Here is a 20,130-nt window from a genome sequence, read left to right as displayed (position 1 = left end):
GCGCCGCACGGACCGGACAGGCCGCTCAGCCCCGGGATGGGCACGGCGCAACCCCGGAATCAGCCCAAGGCTAAGCGGGCTCAGCCCCGCGAATAGAGCGGCTCAACCCCGGCCTCAGCACAAAGCTCAGCCCAAGGCTCAGCCCCCCGCCGGGCGGGGCTTCCCCGCATTGCCCGCAGGCACGTCGGGGCGGGGCGGCCGCAGGACGCGCCCCCGGGGCGGAGGAATCGCCTTAGGACTCCCGGTAGGATTCCCGATCGCATTCCGGGTCAGATTCTTGGTCGGAGCCGCGGTGGGAACACCGGTGGCGGGTTCCCGGTGGGATTCCCGGTAGGGATCGCGGAGTCCGCACGGTGACGAGGCCCCGCGGTGGGTGCGGTGCAGGAGGGGTGGCGTGTCCGTGTCCGTGTCCGTGTCCGTGTCCGTGTCCGTGTCCGTGTCCGTGTCCTTGGGAAGTGCTTGGAACGGGCGCTTGAGCAATGGGAGCTGTCGCTGTGTCGCAGCTGCAGTGTAGTGGTGTGTTCGTCTGTGTTTTTGTCTCCCACATTCAAAGAAGCTTCATTTTCGTGGCCAGACCTTCCTTTTCTCTAAGCGTCTTTAAAACTAGTTTTGATTGTTAAGGCAATTTTCACTGTGTTCGGTTGTGGGTGGGGCAAAGATATGTTTTGGAGTAACGCTGCTGGGTAATCACAAGATTTTGTTGTGTCAGTATTTTTTTATGATAAAATATCGCTTGTCTGTACCGTGTTGAACTTACTTCTTTTACCTAAATCCTTTTAGTAACGGTGGATAATCCTCCTGCACTTTTTATTTCCTTTTTTTTTTTTTAACTTAGTTGAAGCAATGACAGACTTTGAGAGGAACCTCCGCCAGGACATGATTTCTCAGCTGCACAACTTTGCTGCCGTGGGAGATGCAGCCAGGCTGAAAGCCTTGCTCTGTCGTTCTCCATCTCTTGTCAATGCCACTGCAGGGAATGGCTGGACAGCCCTGATGTACGGAGCCAGGAATGGACACTTCGAGGTTGTGCGGGTTCTTCTTGAACAAGGGTAAGCTGCTTAGTAGACCCCACTCAAGAGCTCTAATTTGCATCCCTTTCCTTCCCATTTCAGTTTGTCGCAGGTTTGGCCTCGCTGTTGCCAACCCTGGACTGGCCCCCCTTCCCCCTCCCAGAACTTTCCCAGCAAAAGAAAGGGGAAAAAACTACTGAAAAGAAACACACTCTAGAGAAACTGAACTGAATAGAAAGAATAATATTTCTGACATTCACAAACCACACTGTATACACAGTACGTAGGATCCCACTCCCAGGGGAAGGGGAAAGGGAAAAGGGGAATGATTAGCCAGAAAATAGGGAAAACACCAACCCAACCTAAAGAAACCGAATGAAACAAAACAAATACAATTAAAAACCTCAAGGAAGGGGAACAAGAATGAAACAATCTCACCCAGGACAGGAGAAACACCAACAACCGGAGGGATCAGGCTGCAACCACCTCCCACCAGCTCCTCAGCCAAGGGAGAAGAGAACAAAAACCACTCCCCCCTCCCCCCCCGCCTTCCCCCGCTAGGTGGAAGACACGTGTGGAATACTTGTAACTTCCTTAGATACAATGGTTACTGAGGAAGCCATGGGTCAAACCATTACACAGTTTTATCTCAGAAAAGTGAATTTACCTGACAGGTAGTGGCAGAATTTTTGGGGTTAAAACTCAAGAAAATGTGTCATTTTATAACTGGGTTCTGCTGTTGCATATTGCTTTCCATATTTGCTTAGAAACTCTAAAAGTTCTGAGAATCTCTAAGATTACTCTTTTGATCTTCTAGGATATATTGTCACTCAGAGGCCAACAGAATAAAACAAACTTTGCATCCCATTCCAGCCACTGTACTGAATATAAATTTGGTGTATTTGGTTACTCCATTTAGATTTTTTTCTCTAAACTTTATTTGTAATGCATTTGCATTTATGTTACAGTGCAGAATGTTTTTTGAGTTACTGACTCTTAAGTAGGACATGACAAACACAGCTTTACCAAAGTTACCAGTTAATAAATTTCAGTTGTATCTTAGTTTTTTGGACAGTACACATCCTTGACCTTGACAACATTATTTTCTAAAGCTGTTATGACAACCACGCATGTTCATTGCTTGTCAAAAACTTGCTGTTTTCAAGTCATCTCTTATAGTTCCAGTGTTTCAAGACACTCAAAACCACAAAGAATGCTTCAGTGTTCTTCTCGAGACCCTAAATAAATTTCATCTAAAGCCTGATACAAGTCCAGATACAAATATTTCAAGTGTAAAACATTTCAAAAATAAGGGCTAGAGTCAGATGTGATTCACCTGAGTTCTATATTAATCAAACCTATGCTGTTCCTTTCTGCACGTCTAATAACAGATCCAAGCACGTTTAGTTCATTCTGTGCTTACGACTAACCTCAGGCATAGCATTTTACAGACTCCAGTAATCACCCCACCCTTTTTTCCTATTTTTTTCAGTCTTGCCCAAATCATGTGGCCTCTGCTGAGGCTCAGCATGGAGCACTAGGCGAACCACTGGTTTGTACTACAATCAGTACATTCCAGCATGTAGAGAAGTATCTCAGTGCCAGGTTTTGTGGATGGAAGAATCTTCGGAAATTTTGGGGAGTTTAGCAGTTGGTAAATAGGATAACAGTTTTTTAAGTTATCCTTACTGTAAAAAAAGTGAATATCACTTTCACATGCCCTTTTCAGGGTTGTTCTCTTAGGCAATTTAATATAGTTCTGAGGTGATGCTGTGGCCTCACTGGTCTCATTTTAGTTAGTGCTTACTCATAATTAGTTTGACAAATACAGTTGCTGGTTATATAAACATGAATGTCTATGAAGGTAGTATTTGATAACATTAGAGAGAACAGTCCTATTAAGCTCATCAGGTTTTTTGTATCACAGAATTACAGAATCACAGAATATACTGAAGTGAAAGGGACCCACAAGGATCATGAAAGTCCAACTCCTGGCCCTGCACAGGGCACACCAAGAGTCACACCCTGTGCCTCAGAGTGTGGTCCAAACACTTCTTGAACTCTGTCAGGCTTGGTGCTGTAACCACTGCCCTGGGGAGCCTGTTCCATCACCCAGCCACCCTCTGAATGAAGAACCTTTTCCTGATACCCATTGTAAATGTCCTCTGACACAACTTCATGCCATTCCCTCGGGTCCTATCTCTGTCACCACAGAGAAGAGATCAGTGCCTGCCCCTCCTCTTCCCCTTAGAGGAAGCTGCAGACCAGGGTGAGGTCTCCTCTCAGTCTCCTCTCTTCCAGGGTGAACAAGCTTCCCCTCTAGACCCTTCATTAGCTTCATGGCCCTCCTTTGGATGCTCTCTAATAGCTTTAGATTGTTCTTAAGCCTTACTTGATTTGAGGCCACACCAGCTTGGACTAGGAACAACGCAATCTCCTCCCTCAGCCTGCTGGTGATGCTGTGTCTGAGACATATGTATTTATCCATGTTTCAGAAAACCTACAGGAAATGTTTATAGACTGGAAAAAAAGATCTTGGTGACCTAAAGAGTTCAGGGCACTGTTGTGGACTCTGAAGAACAGCCTGCACATAACCTGAGCAGATAGAAGGGAGAAATCAGAACAAATTCAGTTGAGTGAGAGATAGGAAATTAAGTGGAAAATTAAGCAGTATTTTGCCTAAAGGAAACCTTATCTTTAAAGATGAATTAACAGTAGTAGTTTCTTTAGCATAAAACTTTGTAAATTAAATTTTGGATGCTTTTCTAAACTATAGTCAAAACTGCTCAAAAACTACTGAGGTTGATATAAAATCTCAAAATGATCTTGCCTGTGGTACTGTAAGCTTTGTATCAGCAACAGTAACATACTGACATCTTCTGGTTTCAAAAATGAAGAATTTGGCCCCAATCTACTGTATGATTTGTACTTTATAGTGATGTTTCTGTTTAACTGGGCCGTTTGAGTCAAGATTGACAAAAATTAAAATGTGTTATTTAATTTCCAATTGAACCCAATCTCTTTCAGGCATGGATTTCTTTTTGGTTTTAATATGCAAATATATGTCATGAGGCAATGTTTCCTCATCTGTGTTATTTTGGGTAACAGAGATCCTTACAGGGATCAGCACCACAGTTGTAAGGGTGCTACTTCTGTCATCAAGTAGGGGCCATATTCTTGATTCTAATTTTATTGTAAATCATGGAATTATATAATATCCTGAGTTAGAAGGGATCCACAAGGATCAACTCCTGGCCCTGCAGAGGTGAGTCCCAAGAATCACACCTGAGAGTGTTGTCCAAACAGGTCTTGAACTCTGTCAGACTTGCTGCTGTGACCACTTCTCTGGGAAGCCTGTTCCAATGCCTGACCACCCTCTGGGTGAACAGCCTTTTCCTAATATCTAACTTAAACCCCCCAACCCAGCTGCATGCTGCTTCCTCAGGTCCTATCACTGTTCACCAGAGAGAAGAGATCAGTACCTGTCCCTCTGCTTCTGCTCTTGAGGATGTTGAAGACCACAGTGAGGTCTCCCCTCAGTCTCCTCCAGGCTGAACAAGCCAAGTGACCTCAATAAAACATTTTATTGTAAATGTTTTGATGCTATTTTGAGTAGCTTCTAGAAACTAATGCTCCTTAAACTGTATTTTTTTTTAATTTATGAGGAACAGACTGGCAACTTGACTTTCAAAGTTCTATCTTGAGCTTTTTTTCCCCATGATACAGTGTGGGATTTTAATTAATGCCTTTCCGTTGTAGTACTGCATGAATCTCAGTGAATCTGGAGTGGATGAACAAAAATGGGAAGTTTAGCCTTAGCAAAAAATTAAGTACGATTACTTTTCATTACCATGATGCTGAAGATTTAACCTAAAGAGTGCCCCAGTATAGACAGGGTGTCCAGAAGTTCTTGCTCCATAAGAGTATCAGATGTAATGCTGTAAGTAAGAATAACACAGCGCCAGGACTCTTCCTAAATAAATTTACCCTTGTAACCACAGTTCTTTTCTGTTCTCTTTAGGTGTGACAGATCCCTCATTAATAAATCAAGGCAGACGGCTCTGGACATTGCTAAATTTTGGGGGTACAAACACATAGCTAATTTGTTAGCTAATGTGAAGGGTGATCCAAAGCCTAGTTTTTTGTCAAATGATGTGAAAGAATGTGAAAACTATTTTGGCATGACCCTTCTGGACAGAAGAACTGATAAAAGGACAGATTCCAAGTGGCTGAGTAAAAAACAAAGCCATCCAACCACAGTATACATCCTCTTCTCAAATCTAAGTCCCCTGGTTACTTTGGGTGGGGGAACAGAGAGTTCCCAGCAACCAGAAGTAAAGCTTTGCAGGCTGTACTACTGTGATGTGGAGCAGTGCTTGGACCAAACAGAAGAATGTACCTTGATTTTTCTTGGTGTTGAACTTCATCAGAACCTGATGGCTGCTTGCAATGGAAGAATTCTGCAAGAAGATGAAGAGGATGGGTTAGTTGCTTGGTTTGCTCTTAGCATAGATTCTGCTTCTGCTGAGAAATTTAAACAAAAGCGTGAGGGCTGTTACTTTCTTCACCCACCAATGCCAGCACTACTGCAGCTACCTGAAAAAGAAGCTGGTAAGATGCATAAAAGGCAGCTGGTGCTAAATGTGTGTGATTAGAAAGACAGATTTTAGGATTCACTGAGGTACAATATAAGGAGAAATCACTGCAAAGGAATTGAGTATTTTCAGTGGCTTTAGAAATATTTTTATTTTAAAAGCCTGCAGTGGTTTTGATAAGAATTTTGTGTACAAGAACATTTTAAATTGCAAAGGGCTGACTTCTGCAGTAGCAATATTAGTCTGTAAAACATATTAATCGTCATATTTTTAAATGGCACCATTTAAATATTCATGCATACACATTAGTGTTCTAAAAATGAGAAAAATCTCTCATTACTGAATTTTCATTGCAAGAAATGAGATTTCTGTCCCTAGTAAGAGTGTGTTGGATACTCATCTGAGAAGGAAGTGTTGAAATGTCAGGATACCAAAGTGAATGAGTGTTATTATGGAAATGTTGTTAACATCTGCTGTTGTAGTAGTTTTGCTTTTACAGAAGGATAAAGGGCAAGCTTGACTAGTGCCTCAAGTTTAAATGGAATAATGCATTGTTATGTCAATACCTGTAGTACCCCTGAAATAGTCATCTGGAAAAGCTGTGACACATAATTGTGGCACTGTGCCCAGACAGTAAGTTTTGTAACAAACATGGTGTATTGGTCCAGATGAATTTGTTCCTGAATATATAAATTGCTCTTTAGCTATGTGATACTGTGTTTTATTGCATGAGTTGTGGTACAGAGAAAAGGGTCTGCATAACTCATATGGCTCAACTTTTCTTGTAGCATATTACGGTTCAAGCCGCAGTCTTACTTTTTTAGGTTAGACTTTACTACATGCGTTTTCTGTACTGTTAAAGGCTCACATGAATTAGTGTTTGATTTTGTGAATTTTCAATGTATTCTTTTAAAGGAGTGGTAGCCCAGGCTAGATCTGTTCTAGCATGGCACGACCGGTACCGATACTGCCCAACATGTGGAAGTGCAACCAAGACTGAAGAAGGGGGTTACAAGAAAACTTGCTTAAAAGAAGATTGTCGCAGTCTCCAAGGAGTTCACAACACATCATATCCAAGAGTTGGTGAGAATATTGTAGCATAGTTGCTCAAAAAGTGGCTTGTTTGTATTATATACATACAAATCAATTTATTTCTAATTATTTCACCTGCTCACTTCTGTCCCAGGTCTTAAATACTTGTTTGTCTCCAGATTATGTGGGTCTCAGCTCTATTTAGGATTAAGTACTTCAGGCTTCTCTTTCTTGCTGTAGTCTAACACAGAATTGCGTGAAAATAAGTCGTTAATGCAAAAAGTAATATTAATTAGGAATTTCAACAAATAGATAAGCTATTAACAGTACAAAGGGTTGGTCACATTTTACTTTTTTCCCCCCACTTGCATTTTGTTTTCTCACCGTGTGCAAGCCTTCTGAGCTTGAAATAGCTCTGTATCAAATTTGGCTTTGTATCAGCATTCGGGTACAGTGCTGATTTTCCTGTAGTGCCACTTGGACTCTGTTAGCCATCATCACTGGCTTACACTATTAGTTGTCAATCACAAACTGCCAGGCTTATTTCTAGTAAGTATATAAGCCTTTATAGACAGTTTTCCTGTCTCTTTCATGCCCTTCTCTCTCATGCCTCCTTTTATTTATGTGCTGCAAAGGAACTGTACTATATTACGGATGGGCAAACAAGGACAGAAAAAAAATCTTACCCATTTTTTTCCCTGGATTGTGTGGTGACACTTTAGTTACCTTTTGTTCCCCTACCTTGTGCTTTCTTCTGCAGGTGTAGTTCTGGATCTTGTATGCTTGTTGTATTTCTGAATTCCATATTCTCTTACCTCCTCTGGATACATCTTTGTAGCAGTCAAAGCTATTCTGTCTTACTTTTCTGTCTTGTGGACTGTAGCAAAGCTTGCTAAAACATTGGTGGCTGTTTCTTTACAGTTTCTAGCGCAACAAACTTATAGGAAGAATGGGATTATAGGAATGGCTGATGAATTGGCACCTACTAATGCCTTTCTCTGAGGGAAGTGTGCAGACAGCAGCACTTCATATTTTATGTTGTGCCATGTGGCAGATACTTGGAGCGGGCCAACAGTCTTTAATATTATTGTTTTAATGAGTGCTGAACCAAGCCTTTACTACTGGACAAAACCCACGTGAAAAAAACATCAAGAGAAAAATATTATAGAGAGGTAGATAAACAAACAAAACATTGAAAAACTTAGCAAGGTAGGTTACCATAAAAAAGGGGAAAATTTCACAAATGAACAGAGTTGATGATACCAGTGACAGAAAATACTAAAACAGAAAGAAAAAGATAAAATGACCAGAAATGAGAAAGTAGGTAAAAGTGCAACTTAATAGGAGAGGCTGATAGCAAAGAGTAAACAAAGTCAAAGGTGGCAAGTTTAGTCAGTATTTGCATTGTTACTAGAGTATTGGGTTCTTCTTTGATATTCAGTCAAAAGTGCATTCTTCAGACCTCTGTGAATCTAGAGGAGGTGACAATAAATGGGTTTGCTGCAGAAACCAGTGCTACACACTGGATACATGGATAGGTTAGTATTGCTGATACTCTTAACAGATTGTGTGCTTTGGTTACAGGTAGTTTCTGTCCTGCATTTCAAGCCTTGATTAGTAAACTGCTTCTTGTAAATATGCATGTTGCAAAACAAAGTAAACTGGCATCTTAGTGGGAGAAAAACTCCAAAGTGAAATAAAACTATATGTTGCTCTGGGCATGCACACAATTGTGATTTCAGCCACTTAAAGATATTTTACTTGTCTTTACACACATTGGTATTGAATAGGCTGAAATTTATTACTGCTTTCAAGTGCCTCAAATGTTGAAATATATTCCTTTCATGTCCCTTACAGATCCTGTTGTGATAATGCAAGTCATCCATCCGGATGGAAACCACTGCCTTTTAGGTAGGCAGAAGAGGTTTCCCCCAGGAATGTTTACCTGTCTTGCTGGATTTGTAGAACCTGGTAAGTCATTTATTTTCCTGTGCCAAATATTTTTTGTCACCTAACAGTACTGTATGTTTACAGTAATACAGAAATGTATCTCAGGTTTTGTCAAATTAATGTTTTTGCTTCCTGTTAGATGAACTGTTGTGATAAACACACTTATTCTGTACTTTGCAGCAGCTGACTTATAAAAAAATCAAAAAGCAACTTGAGTAAATGAAAAGTTAAAGTAATTTTCTTATGCACTTTTAATTCACATATTTAAGTGATTAAAAAAAACATTTTAGAACACATATGTGGGTGGTCCTCTGCTTGATGACACTTAGCAAAGCATTTTGGCGTAGCAAAAATAAGAGTTAAAGGGTAACTTCAGATTAACATAAAGTAAGCATACACTTACATGTTTAGGCCCTGATTGATTATATGGAAGAGAAGTAGAAATTATATCATTTTGAAAAGTAAAGAGATATTTTCTTGCTGTGTTAAGCAATAATAGTTGGAATTAGTTGTAAGTATTATATATCTGCAGAATACTTTGTAAAACATTCTTATATTGGGAATACTTCTTAATCACCTCTGACATAGAAGTGTATAACTTTATTCAGTAAATGTGTGCAGGTTGACATACTATGACAGCATGAATAAGTTTATTCAGGTATCATTTGAAAAAAAGTCAAGAGATTTATTTTTTCACATCTTTCCTTCTTCTGCTGGCCCGATTATTTTCTGATGCTGAATTCAAGTATATAAAGTGAAAGTTAAGTGTAGCCAGTGATAAAATCAGCTACTCTAATCAGATGAACATAACTAAAACCTCTTTCTCTGATGCATGGACTTTCTTCTTTAATGAACCTGTGGTTCATTACAACACAGTATCTGTGTGCATATGTAAGCCTGTGACCACCAACACTCCACATACACACCTAACAGTTCCCTGTGAATATGGAAGCAAAGCTTTCCATCACAGTTTAAGATTGCAGTATCATCTCTATGTGTTAAGACAATGAAGACTGAGTCAGACAAAGTGAATAATACCATGCAGAAATGTGAGTCGCTATTTTCTTATTGCTGTAATTTTAAATACTGATTTTTCAAGTCACAGTCATACTGAAAATCCAAAAATTAACACAACACTATTTATAAATTACCAGATCAGCATTTCAAGAATAATTAAAGGAACAATGTATTTTCTACCCTGTTGTAGTTTGGGATTATTATGTAAATTCTCTCCCCTGCCACTTAACTGCCCAGGCCAGCGGTTAACAAAAGAAGTAGTTAACTGTGATCGCTGGGGTGGGGGCAGGTTTGTCTCTTTTGGTTTTTTTTTTGGATATTCTCCGCAGTCTTGGCTCGGCGGAACGGGGGAGTGGGGGCTCCAAGGAGGCAGGCTGCCCTGCTGGTTACTGCTGGGGTTTTCCCTGGCTGTCTTGCCGCTGCCTACTTCGGATTACTTTTTCCTGCCGTGCTGCTACCTGCCTTGGATTTGCTGCTGGTTGCTCGTACCTCTCTGCTTCTTGGACGGGGAACACAGGGGAAAGAGACTGAGTCCATCTGAAAGCCCACTGCTCGTCTGTTTCGCTGGAGAGGGACTGAAACTCACTCTGCAGCCAGCGGGCTGTGACAAGGACACTTAAGTATAACCTTTCCTCCCGGAGGAAAACCTGCTGGGTTTTGTTGTTGTTGTTTTTTTTTTTTTTCCTCTTATGGTGTTGGGGAAGTGGGTTGCACTAGTCTGTTTACATATATATATATATATATATATATAGCAGTTATCCTTCTTGTATTAAAATTCCTTTTCTTAAATTTGATAAAGAGTGGTGTGATTATTGAGGAGGAGGCCCCTCCCCTGCTTGTGGGTAAAACATTTTGGTTTTTCCCCTCAAACCGAGACATTTCTTGGCGCCCAACGTGGGGCTTGTAAACAAAGAAGGATAACTGCTATTTTGTGGCACCATGTGGGTCTTGAGCTTAGGGTTCATCAGGACCATCCTGTATAATATATTGGCTTTTTGTTGGTACAAATTCATGCCAAAAGGAGCGGCAGGTTTAAGTCTTATCAACAAATCAATGAGCAAAACTCAAATAGCCGCAATTATTATTGAGTTCTTACTCTGGATTTATGGTGCCATGAATTCGATGCCTTTGGATGTCATGTGGGTGGTGCTCTCCAGGCTGTTTTCCTGCCGCAACCTAAGCTGCTACCTCTGGGGATTCAGTGATAATAGTACGGACCCTTGGGAAGGAACAAAGGGGAATCTCTTCTCCCAACCCTTTGTCCATTCCCCATTCAAGTCTGCTACAACAGCTTTTGAGATGTTTAAATTCTCCCTGGATGCCAGAGATATCTTGCTCTTTATGGTTTTTCTGCAGGGTTGTATCCCTGCAGCTTACAGAATGTTTGAAGGTAGGGCCAGGGTTTTTCCAGAATGCATTCAGAAACCTAGCCCAGTGAAGGGGGAAAAGCGAGAGAATAAAACCCCTGATGCCACAGTGAAGGGAGAAAAGGATGAGGCTAAACCAGGAGGACAGGCCAAGCCTATGGAAGTTGCCCCTATTCAGAAAAGGAAATATAAGACCAAATTAGACCATCCAGCAGACGATGAGGGGGCTGCTGCACCTCCACAGCAAGCAGACCCAGAGCCTGAGATTATCACTGAGTCATTGTCATTTGATAATCTCCGTAGTTTGCGGAAAGACATTGCTCGACACCCGGGTGAGCCCATCCTGACTTGGTTGATCCGAGTTTGGGACCTTATGGGTGAAACCTTACAACTGGATGGTGCTGAAGCCAGGTTTTTGGGGGCTCTGGCCCAGGACGTGGCTATTGAACAGGTGTTCGTGAGGGAATCAAAGCCCCTTTCACTCTGGGCACGACTTCTAACGAGTGTAAGAGAGAAGTTTGTTTATAGAGAAATCCTGCAGGAACATCATATTAGGAAGACTTGGAAGACGATGGAAGAAGGAATTTTACGTCTGAGGGAGATGGCAATGATGGACGTGCTTTTTGGAAGAGGTGGGCAAGCCAATAATGACCCTGACAAGGTCAGATGCACACCACATATGTGGTGGGACCTTTCACGCTCGGGGCCAGCTGAATACACCGATTTCCTGGCATCCATGTATAGGGAAGAGAACCATGAAACAGTGGGCGCAGTAGCAAATAAGCTCCGGATATATGAAAGCATGACCCACAGCCCAATGCAGGCCCGTATTTCTGCTGTAGAGACATTGGTTGAGAGTCTCAAGATGCTGCCTGCAGAGGTAAAAGCGATCAGAGAGGAAATTAGGGAAAGTCTCCAAGTGGCACCAGTGCGAATGAGAACCTCTGAAGTCAGAGCCAGACGCCCCCCAGCCAGAGGAAGTGGACAGACCTCACGAACTGAGATGTGGTACTTCCTGGCCAAACATGGAGAAGACATGGGACGGTGGGATGGGAAACCCACCCGTGCCCTTGCAGCCCGAGTACAAGAACTGAAGGAGAATGGAAGAAGGTCAGTGAGAGTAAGTGCAGTCCCAGTTTCCCACGGGCAAGAATCTGACCCACAGGAGGGCACCTCCCAGGTGTACTCATCGAGAAAAGGTTCTGACCGCTATGACCAGGATCAGTGTTAGAGGGGCCCTGCCTCTAGCCAGGTAGAGGCACGGGACAACCGTGTCTATTGGACTGTGTGGATTCGATGGCCTGGTACATCAGACCCACAAAAGTATAAGGCTTTGGTTGATACTGGCGCTCAATGCACATTAATGCCATCAGGACATGTGGGCTCAGAAACTATTTCTATTTCTGGGGTGACAGGGGGATCTCAAGAGTTGACTGTGCTAGAAGCTGAAGTGAGCTTGACAGGGAGAGATTGGCAGAAACACCCCATTGTGACTGGTCCAGCCGCCCCATGTATCCTGGGCATTGACTACCTCAGGAATGGATATTTCAAGGACCCAAAGGGGCATAGATGGGCTTTTGGAATAGCCACTGTACAGACAGAAGGGATTGAACAATTGAACTCATTGCCAGGTCTCTCAGAAAGTCCTTCTGCTGTTGGACTGTTGAAAGTTGAGGAACAGCAAGTGCCAATTGCCACCACGACAGTGCACCGTCGGCAATACCGAACGAACCGTGATGCTGTGATCCCCATCCATAAGATGATCCGTGAACTGGAGAGCCAAGGGGTGGTCAGCAAAACCCACTCACCCTTCAACAGCCCCATCTGGCCTGTGCATAAGTCTGATGGAGAATGGAGATTGACTGTGGACTATCGTGGCTTGAATGAAGTTACCCCACCGCTGAGTGCCGCTGTGCCGGACATGCTGGAGCTCCAGTATGAACTGGAGTCCAGGGCAGCAAAGTGGTATGCCACTATTGACATTGCTAATGCGTTCTTCTCCATTCCTCTGGCACCAGAGTGCAGGCCACAGTTTGCTTTCACCTGGAGGGGCGTGCAGTACACCTGGAACCGACTACCCCAGGGGTGGAAACACAGTCCCACCATCTGTCATGGACTGATCCAGACTGCACTGGAGAAGGGTGAGGCTCCAGAACACCTGCAATACATTGATGACATCATTGTGTGGGGGGACACAGCAGAAGAGGTTTTTCAGAAAGGAGAGAAAATCATCCAGATCCTTTTGGGAGCTGGCTTTGCCATCAAACGGAGTAAGGTTAAGGGACCAGCCCAAGAGATCCAGTTCCTGGGAGTGAAGTGGCAGGATGGACGCCGTCAGATTCCAACAGAAGTCATCAATAAGATCACAGCAATGTCTCCACCTACCAGCAAAAAGGAAACACAAGCCTTCCTGGGTGCCATAGGGTTCTGGAGGATGCATATCCCAGCATACAGTCAGATCGTAAGCCCTCTCTACTTGGTAACCCGTAAGAAGAATGATTTCCACTGGGGCCCTGAGCAGCAACAAGCCTTTGACCAGATCAAGCATGAGATTGCTCAGGCTGTAGCCCTTGGACCAGTCAGGACAGGACCAGACATACAGAACATGCTCTACTCCGCCGCCGGGAATAATGGCCTGTCTTGGAGCCTTTGGCAGAAGGTGCCTGGTGAGACTCGAGGCCGACCACTTGGATTCTGGAGCCGAGGCTACAGAGGATCTGAAGCCAACTATACCCCCACAGAGAAAGAGATCCTAGCCGCCTATGAAGGAGTCCAAGCCGCCTCAGAGGTGATTGGCACAGAAGCACAGCTGTTTCTGGCACCTCGACTACCAGTGCTGAAGTGGATGTTGTCAGGACAGGCTGCCTCTACACATCACGCCACTGATGCTACCTGGAGCAAGTGGATTGCCCTGATTACGCAGCGCGCCCGTATAGGAAAATCAAATCGCCCTGGGATCCTGGAAATCATCACAAACTGGCCTGAAGGTGAAAATTTTGGTCTAGCAGATGAAGAGGAAGAGCAGGTGACACGTGCGGAAGAAGCTCCACCATACAATCAATTGCCAAAAGAGGAAATACGCTATGCCCTCTTCACCGATGGCTCCTGTCGCATTGTAGGGACTAATCGCAAATGGAAAGCAGCTGTATGGAGTCCCACACGACAAGTTGCAGAAGCTACTGAAGGAGAAGGTGGGTCGAGTCAGTTTGCAGAGCTTAAAGCCGTGCAGTTGGCCCTGGACATTGCTGAACGAGAGAAATGGCCAAAGCTTTACCTCTACACCGACTCATGGATGGTGGCCAATGCTCTCTGGGGATGGTTAGACCGATGGAAGAAAACCAATTGGAAACGCAGAGGGAAACCCATCTGGGCTGCCGATATATGGCAAGATATTGCCACCCGAGTAGAGAAGCTGATTGTGAGAGTCCGCCACGTAGACGCACACGTGCCCAAAAATCGGGCCAATGAGGAACATCTCAACAACCAACAGGCAGACCGAGCTGCGCAAGTGAAAGTATCACAGACAGATCTGGACTGGCAGCACAAGGGAGAGCTGTTCTTGGCTCGATGGGCCCATGATGCCTCGGGCCATCAGGGCAGAGATGCCACTTATAAATGGGCACGAGACCGAGGGGTGGATTTAACCATGGACATTATCTCTCAGGTTATCCACGACTGTGAGACATGTGCTGCCATTAAGCAGGCTAAGAGAGTGAAGCCCCTGTGGTATGGTGGACGCTGGGATAAGTATAAGTACGGGGAGGCCTGGCAGGTTGACTACATCACACTGCCACAGACCCGCCAAGGCAAGCGCTATGTGCTCACCATGGTGGAAGCAACCACAGGGTGGCTGGAGACACACCCAGTGCCTCACGCCACTGCTCGGAACACCATCCTAGGCCTGGAAAAACAAGTGCTGTGGCGACATGGCACCCCAGAACGAATTGAGTCAGATAATGGAACTCATTTCAAAAACAGCTTAGTTGCTACCTGGGCGAGAGAACATGGCATTGAGTGGGTGTATCATATCCCCTACCATGCACCAGCTGCCGGGAAAGTTGAGCGGTGTAATGGACTGTTGAAAACCACTTTGAAGGCGTTGGGTGGAGGGACTTTCAAACACTGGGATCAACACTTAGCAAAGGCTACATGGCTAGTCAACACTAGAGGCTCTGTCAATCGAGCCGGCCCTGCCCAATCAGAACCCCTTCACACTGTAGATGGAGACAAAGTCCCTGTAATACACCTGAGAGGTATGCTAGGGAAAACAGTCTGGATCAACCCTGCCTCAGGCAAAGGCAAACCCATTCGTGGGGTTGTCTTTGCTCAAGGATCTGGTTCCACCTGGTGGGTGATGCAGGAAGATGGAGAGACACGATGTGTACCTCAAGGGGAACTTATCTCTGGGTAAACGACTCATATTACTGTATTTGTAAACACTTAATTATTTGAAAGAAAATTTAAGTTTAATGTAGAGTATCGGCATGGAAGAGAATTTAGGGGTGGATAATGTTGTAGTTTGGGATTATTATGTAAATTCTCTCCCCTGCCACTTAACTGCCCAGACCAGCGGTTAACAAAAGAAGTAGTTAACTGTGATCGCTGGGGTGGGGGCAGGTTTGTCTCTTTTGGTTTTTTTTTTGGATATTCTCCGCAGTCTTGGCTCGGCGGAACGGGGGAGTGGGGCCTCCAAGGAGGCAGGCTGCCCTGCTGGTTACTGCTGGGGTTTTCCCTGGCTGTCTTGCCGCTGCCTACTTCGGATTACTTTTTCCTGCCGTGCTGCTACCTGCCTTGGATTTGCTGCTGGTTGCTCGTACCTCTCTGCTTCTTGGACGGGGAACACAGGGGAAAGAGACTGAGTCCATCTGAAAGCCCACTGCTCGTCTGTTTCGCTGGAGAGGGACTGAAACTCACTCTGCAGCCAGCGGGCTGTGACAAGGACACTTAAGTATAACCTTTCCTCCCGGAGGAAAACCTGCTGGGTTTTGTTGTTGTTGTTTTTTTTTTTTTTTTCCTCTTATGGTGTTGGGGAAGTGGGTTGCACTAGTCTGTTTACATATATATATATATATATATATAGCAGTTATCCTTCTTGTATTAAAATTCCTTTTCTTAAATTTGATAAAGAGTGGTGTGATTATTGAGGAGGAGGCCCCTCCCCTGCTTGTGGGTAAAACATTTTGGTTTTTCCCCTCAAACCGAGACATACCCTTTTTCTGACATTTTAGTTGTGGTAATAATTGTTTGTGTGTATGATAAATTATCAATTCAGGAAATAAATATGATGTAGAAACTATTACACTTTACTTTCAGAGTTCCATTTTGCTTTGGTGGATGGTTTCACCTTATTATACTTTTGTATGTTGTGCTTGAGGTCTGTGCCCTGATCTGTGACCTAGATCTTTATAGATAATTGCCTTGGGCAGTTTCAGATCTTTGGAGTCAGTTCAAAGCACAGGATGTGATTGTTGCTTGGAGGATTTTCATCAGCTACTTGTTCTTTGCCCTTTTTGATTAGGTGAAACAATAGAAGATGCTGTTCGAAGAGAAGTGGAAGAGGAGGCTGGAGTCAAAGTTGGCCATGTTCAGTATGTCTCTTGTCAGCCATGGCCAATGCCCTCCTCCCTAATGATTGGCTGCTTAGCTGTTGCAGTGTCCACGGAAATTAAAGTTGACAAGAATGAAATAGAGGATGCCCGCTGGTTCACTAGAGAACAGGTAAAGTTCAATTTAATTTCCTTCTTCTATTGATTACTTTGTGACTGTATTGGTTCTGGTGTACAACAGGTACTTGCTTCTTTTTCAAGTTGAATGGGCATGTATACTCTCCATTTATCATACTACAGTTTCATTATATCTCTATTGTAGATTGCACACAGCCAGAGAAAGGCAGATATTCACAGTAATGTCTGAATCACTTACAAGACCATTTTATGACGTTTTTGCCAGCTAAATCTCCACCTTTTCCTTCTGGGAGATATCCAAGTTATTGTAACCCACTTCCTTGGCAAGCCTGTGCTTTTCATTTTGGCAGAAGTGGTGTTTAATAGCATCCATCATGAGAGTTTATCCAAACAAGGGTGCTACCAGATTTGCTGCAGGGAGGAGATTAGATTAAGAACTTAGGGAATTCACTAGACTGAACATCTTTTTCCACGTAGTATTTTATATGCAGTTTACTATATATTAATAGGAATTCCTACAATTGGCTTCCCTGAGTAGTTAAAATACAGTGAAATAAAAGAGAGGCAAAAAAGACCTTTGCAGAAAGGTTTCAGTTCACAAGTAGAAGAAGGAAAGATTGCTTATACAACATATTCTTCACAGATTTTCCCACAGGCAAATTAGGAGCTAAACTTCTAATAGCACTGGACTTCTGCCTAGCATTTCCAAGTCTTTTGATTGTAAGTCAACTTGAGGGCAAAGCAAAGTCACCTATAATCTCAGTATATCTCTGTCAACTGCACTGGGAGCATTATATTAAATGAGCACCGGTTCTGAATGCAGCTGGTCACAAGCAGGTAGAGCTGGAAATAAATGTACTTCAGAAATGAACTGTACTAAAAGCGTGTTCCCACGTTGCTTGCAGGTTCTTCAGAAACCAAGGAAACATCTCCTTTGGCACTACATGCAAAAATAAAAAAAATATTTATGTCGCAGTGTAGAGCACCATCTGGTGGTCCTTACCATAAAAAGACTTCACAAAACCCTTAAATAGTATATTGGCAGTCCGTTTCCATAGTTCTGTTAGGAAGAAGGTGTCCTTTAGGGCTCAAAAATGACAGAACTCACACAATGTGTGTTTTTCTCTACATCTGTCTCGGAGAATCTGTTAGTGCCTCTTCAACAATAGCTATGGTAATGGTAGACAAATGGATCATCACAGGAAGGTAATTCCTGCATTAATACAGTGTTAGATTCTGTACGATTTTTAATATTCTCTTCTAAAGACAGAAAATCTGGTTTCATTGCAGGTCGTGGAAGTTCTCATGAAAGGAAATCAGCGTTCCTTCTTTGTACCACCAAGTCGAGCTATTGCACACCAGTTGATAAAACACTGGATTGGAATGAATGCTAATCTTTAATTCAAATAATTGATTTCTTTAAGTTAAGTTACTTTTCCTATTGAATGCTAATTAGGAATAAATTAGAATTGTTTATCGAGTAAATGTCATTTTTTGAGCCTTTCTTTTGGCTCCTGAACTAAACTATGCAAATCTTCGGAGGTGTTTTCAAACCTGAATTAGAAGAGGGCAAATATTATCCCAAGCAAGCAAGCAACAAATAGGTAGAATTGGTACCTTGTACACAGACTGTTTTTTTGCCCTAAAATCAAATCATTATGGTTTTTGCTGCTGTGCTTTCAATGTTTGATTTTGGCCTTCCTCCACTGGAATAACTTACAGCATTTCAAAGAGGGCTGTCTGACCTTGCCAGCTGTTTGAATTCTGTATTTGCATCCTCCTATTTTGTCTTAATTATTTCCTTTACACTTTTGCCCTTCTCCATTCTTTAAATTCTGCCTGTCACAGAAATCAACACGCCGTGCTGAAAGTCATACCAGCAATAGTTATTTTTAAGCTAATAGCATATGTAAATGGGGAATATGTGTTATCTTTTACATTTATAATCTACTTTACATTAATGCTCTAAGCATTTATTCATCCATCCTGATTTGGCCTACACTTAGCCAGTTGTATGTCAGCCTGAACTTAAAGGTGCAGCACAATACTTTGTTTTCAAAAAAGCTGTTGAAGAACCATCCCCAAAAGCCTAAATATTAGTACTTACTGATGCTAGGCAGGGAGTTATGTCATTTGCTAATAAATAGAAATGAAACTGTAGAGTGATGGAGGAGTAAGAAGGCATCTCAAACTATGCACAAAATTCTTCATGAAAATGGAGATGCTAAGATTGTTACTGCTATTAAGAAATTTACTGTTGAAAGAAGTATATTAACTGCAGGTTTAATACTGGGAAAGTATTATATGAATTAAAATATTTACTTATGTATACTTAATGCTACATTTCAGATTTGTGCCTTAATTTATCAAGTTACTGAAAAGAATGTTAATGTTTTTAAAATAAAAGTACTTTTATTATTAATGTCATTATGTAATGGTTTGTCATTCTGCAGTCTTTTTCAGTATTAGAAAAAGAAATACAAATGACCCAAGGAAAATAAAATTCTAGTGCTACATACAAACTTACTATCATATGGTGATTTGTTTACTCAGAGTAGTTTGGGATTTTTTAACAGCAAATGTTGTCATATTTGTTTCAAAATTTTTGTCTAACTGGAATAGTAAAACTGTTCTATAAATCCTGATTGTTCCTTTTTGTCCTATCCAGTGTCACACTATGCTCAGCAGTTTTTTTGTAAGGCAGTGCATGTAAAACTTGAAAGCAAGAAGTATTTCTGACAGACTTGGAACATTTGACATATTATACTGCTTCATTATCTCCCTTGTTTCTGCTCTGTGTACAAATGCAGACAACCAGGTTTTCTCTCAAGCTATCTGAAAAGGAGAAGGAAGCAATACACTACTTCCTTTAAAAATTGCTTTTACAGAGAAGGGGAATTGTGAGAAGCTGTCATGGGCTACAGTTACCAGCAGGACTGCATGTTATCAGTGGCATTAATCTTTTTTTAAGAAGTATGGGACAGAGGAAATCCCAGCTGCAGGTTGCTCATACAAGTAAAAGAGAACATTGAGAAATGATGGAAGCTAAGCAGCAAAAGGAAATTTCACCCAGTTCTGTGGTGGTTGCACATTAAGAAAGATGAACAAGAAAGGAATGAGGAGCAGATGGAAGAGGGAGGATAAAGCAGAGAGCAGATATAGGGAGTGTAAAAATAAATGAATTATCACTTTGAGGCAACTAAATACATGTCTAAGACCCAGGCAAATACTAGTTTTTCATGCAGAAAATTATGGTGAGTTGCTATAGAGTTGGGCTTGTAACTGTGAAACTCTAAAGTAGCCATAACCAGTAGTGATATTAATAATTTGCCTAATCTTTTTATTTTTGAATCAGTATATGTCTGCAATTACAGTGCTAATAAATGAATTAAATGAAAAAAAGCAGAAAAATAATAATATGACAAAGGAAACCACACTTGAATAATATCTGATTTTGAGAATAATATTTTAATGA

General features: G+C 42.4%; 1 protein-coding gene across 3 annotated transcripts; it reads left to right on the top strand.

The window, feature by feature from the left end:
* The first annotated feature begins 229 nt into the window (after positions 1-229).
* Positions 230-19,082, top strand: NUDT12 (nudix hydrolase 12). 3 transcript variants are annotated; one of them, XM_071580265.1, is made up of 7 exons: positions 230-244; positions 836-1,049; positions 5,032-5,621; positions 6,521-6,688; positions 8,495-8,608; positions 16,490-16,689; positions 17,946-19,082. In XM_071580265.1, exons 2-7 carry the CDS (start codon positions 844-846, stop codon positions 18,054-18,056), a joined length of 1,389 nt encoding a protein of 462 aa, XP_071436366.1. In that variant the 5' UTR covers positions 230-244; positions 836-843; the 3' UTR covers positions 18,057-19,082. The 3 variants fall into 3 exon arrangements, with proteins under 3 accessions (XP_071436366.1, XP_071436364.1, XP_071436365.1); XM_071580263.1 differs by lacking the exon at positions 230-244 and adding an exon at positions 249-330; XM_071580264.1 differs by lacking the exon at positions 230-244 and adding an exon at positions 269-369.
* Positions 19,083-20,130: the final 1,048 nt, after the last annotated feature.

This window comes from Pithys albifrons, chromosome Z, assembly GCF_047495875.1.
Source record: "Pithys albifrons albifrons isolate INPA30051 chromosome Z, PitAlb_v1, whole genome shotgun sequence".
Lineage (NCBI taxonomy): Eukaryota > Metazoa > Chordata > Aves > Passeriformes > Thamnophilidae > Pithys > Pithys albifrons.
Note: the sequence above shows the minus strand (reverse complement) of the source record. Positions and strands in the feature narration are given on the sequence as shown.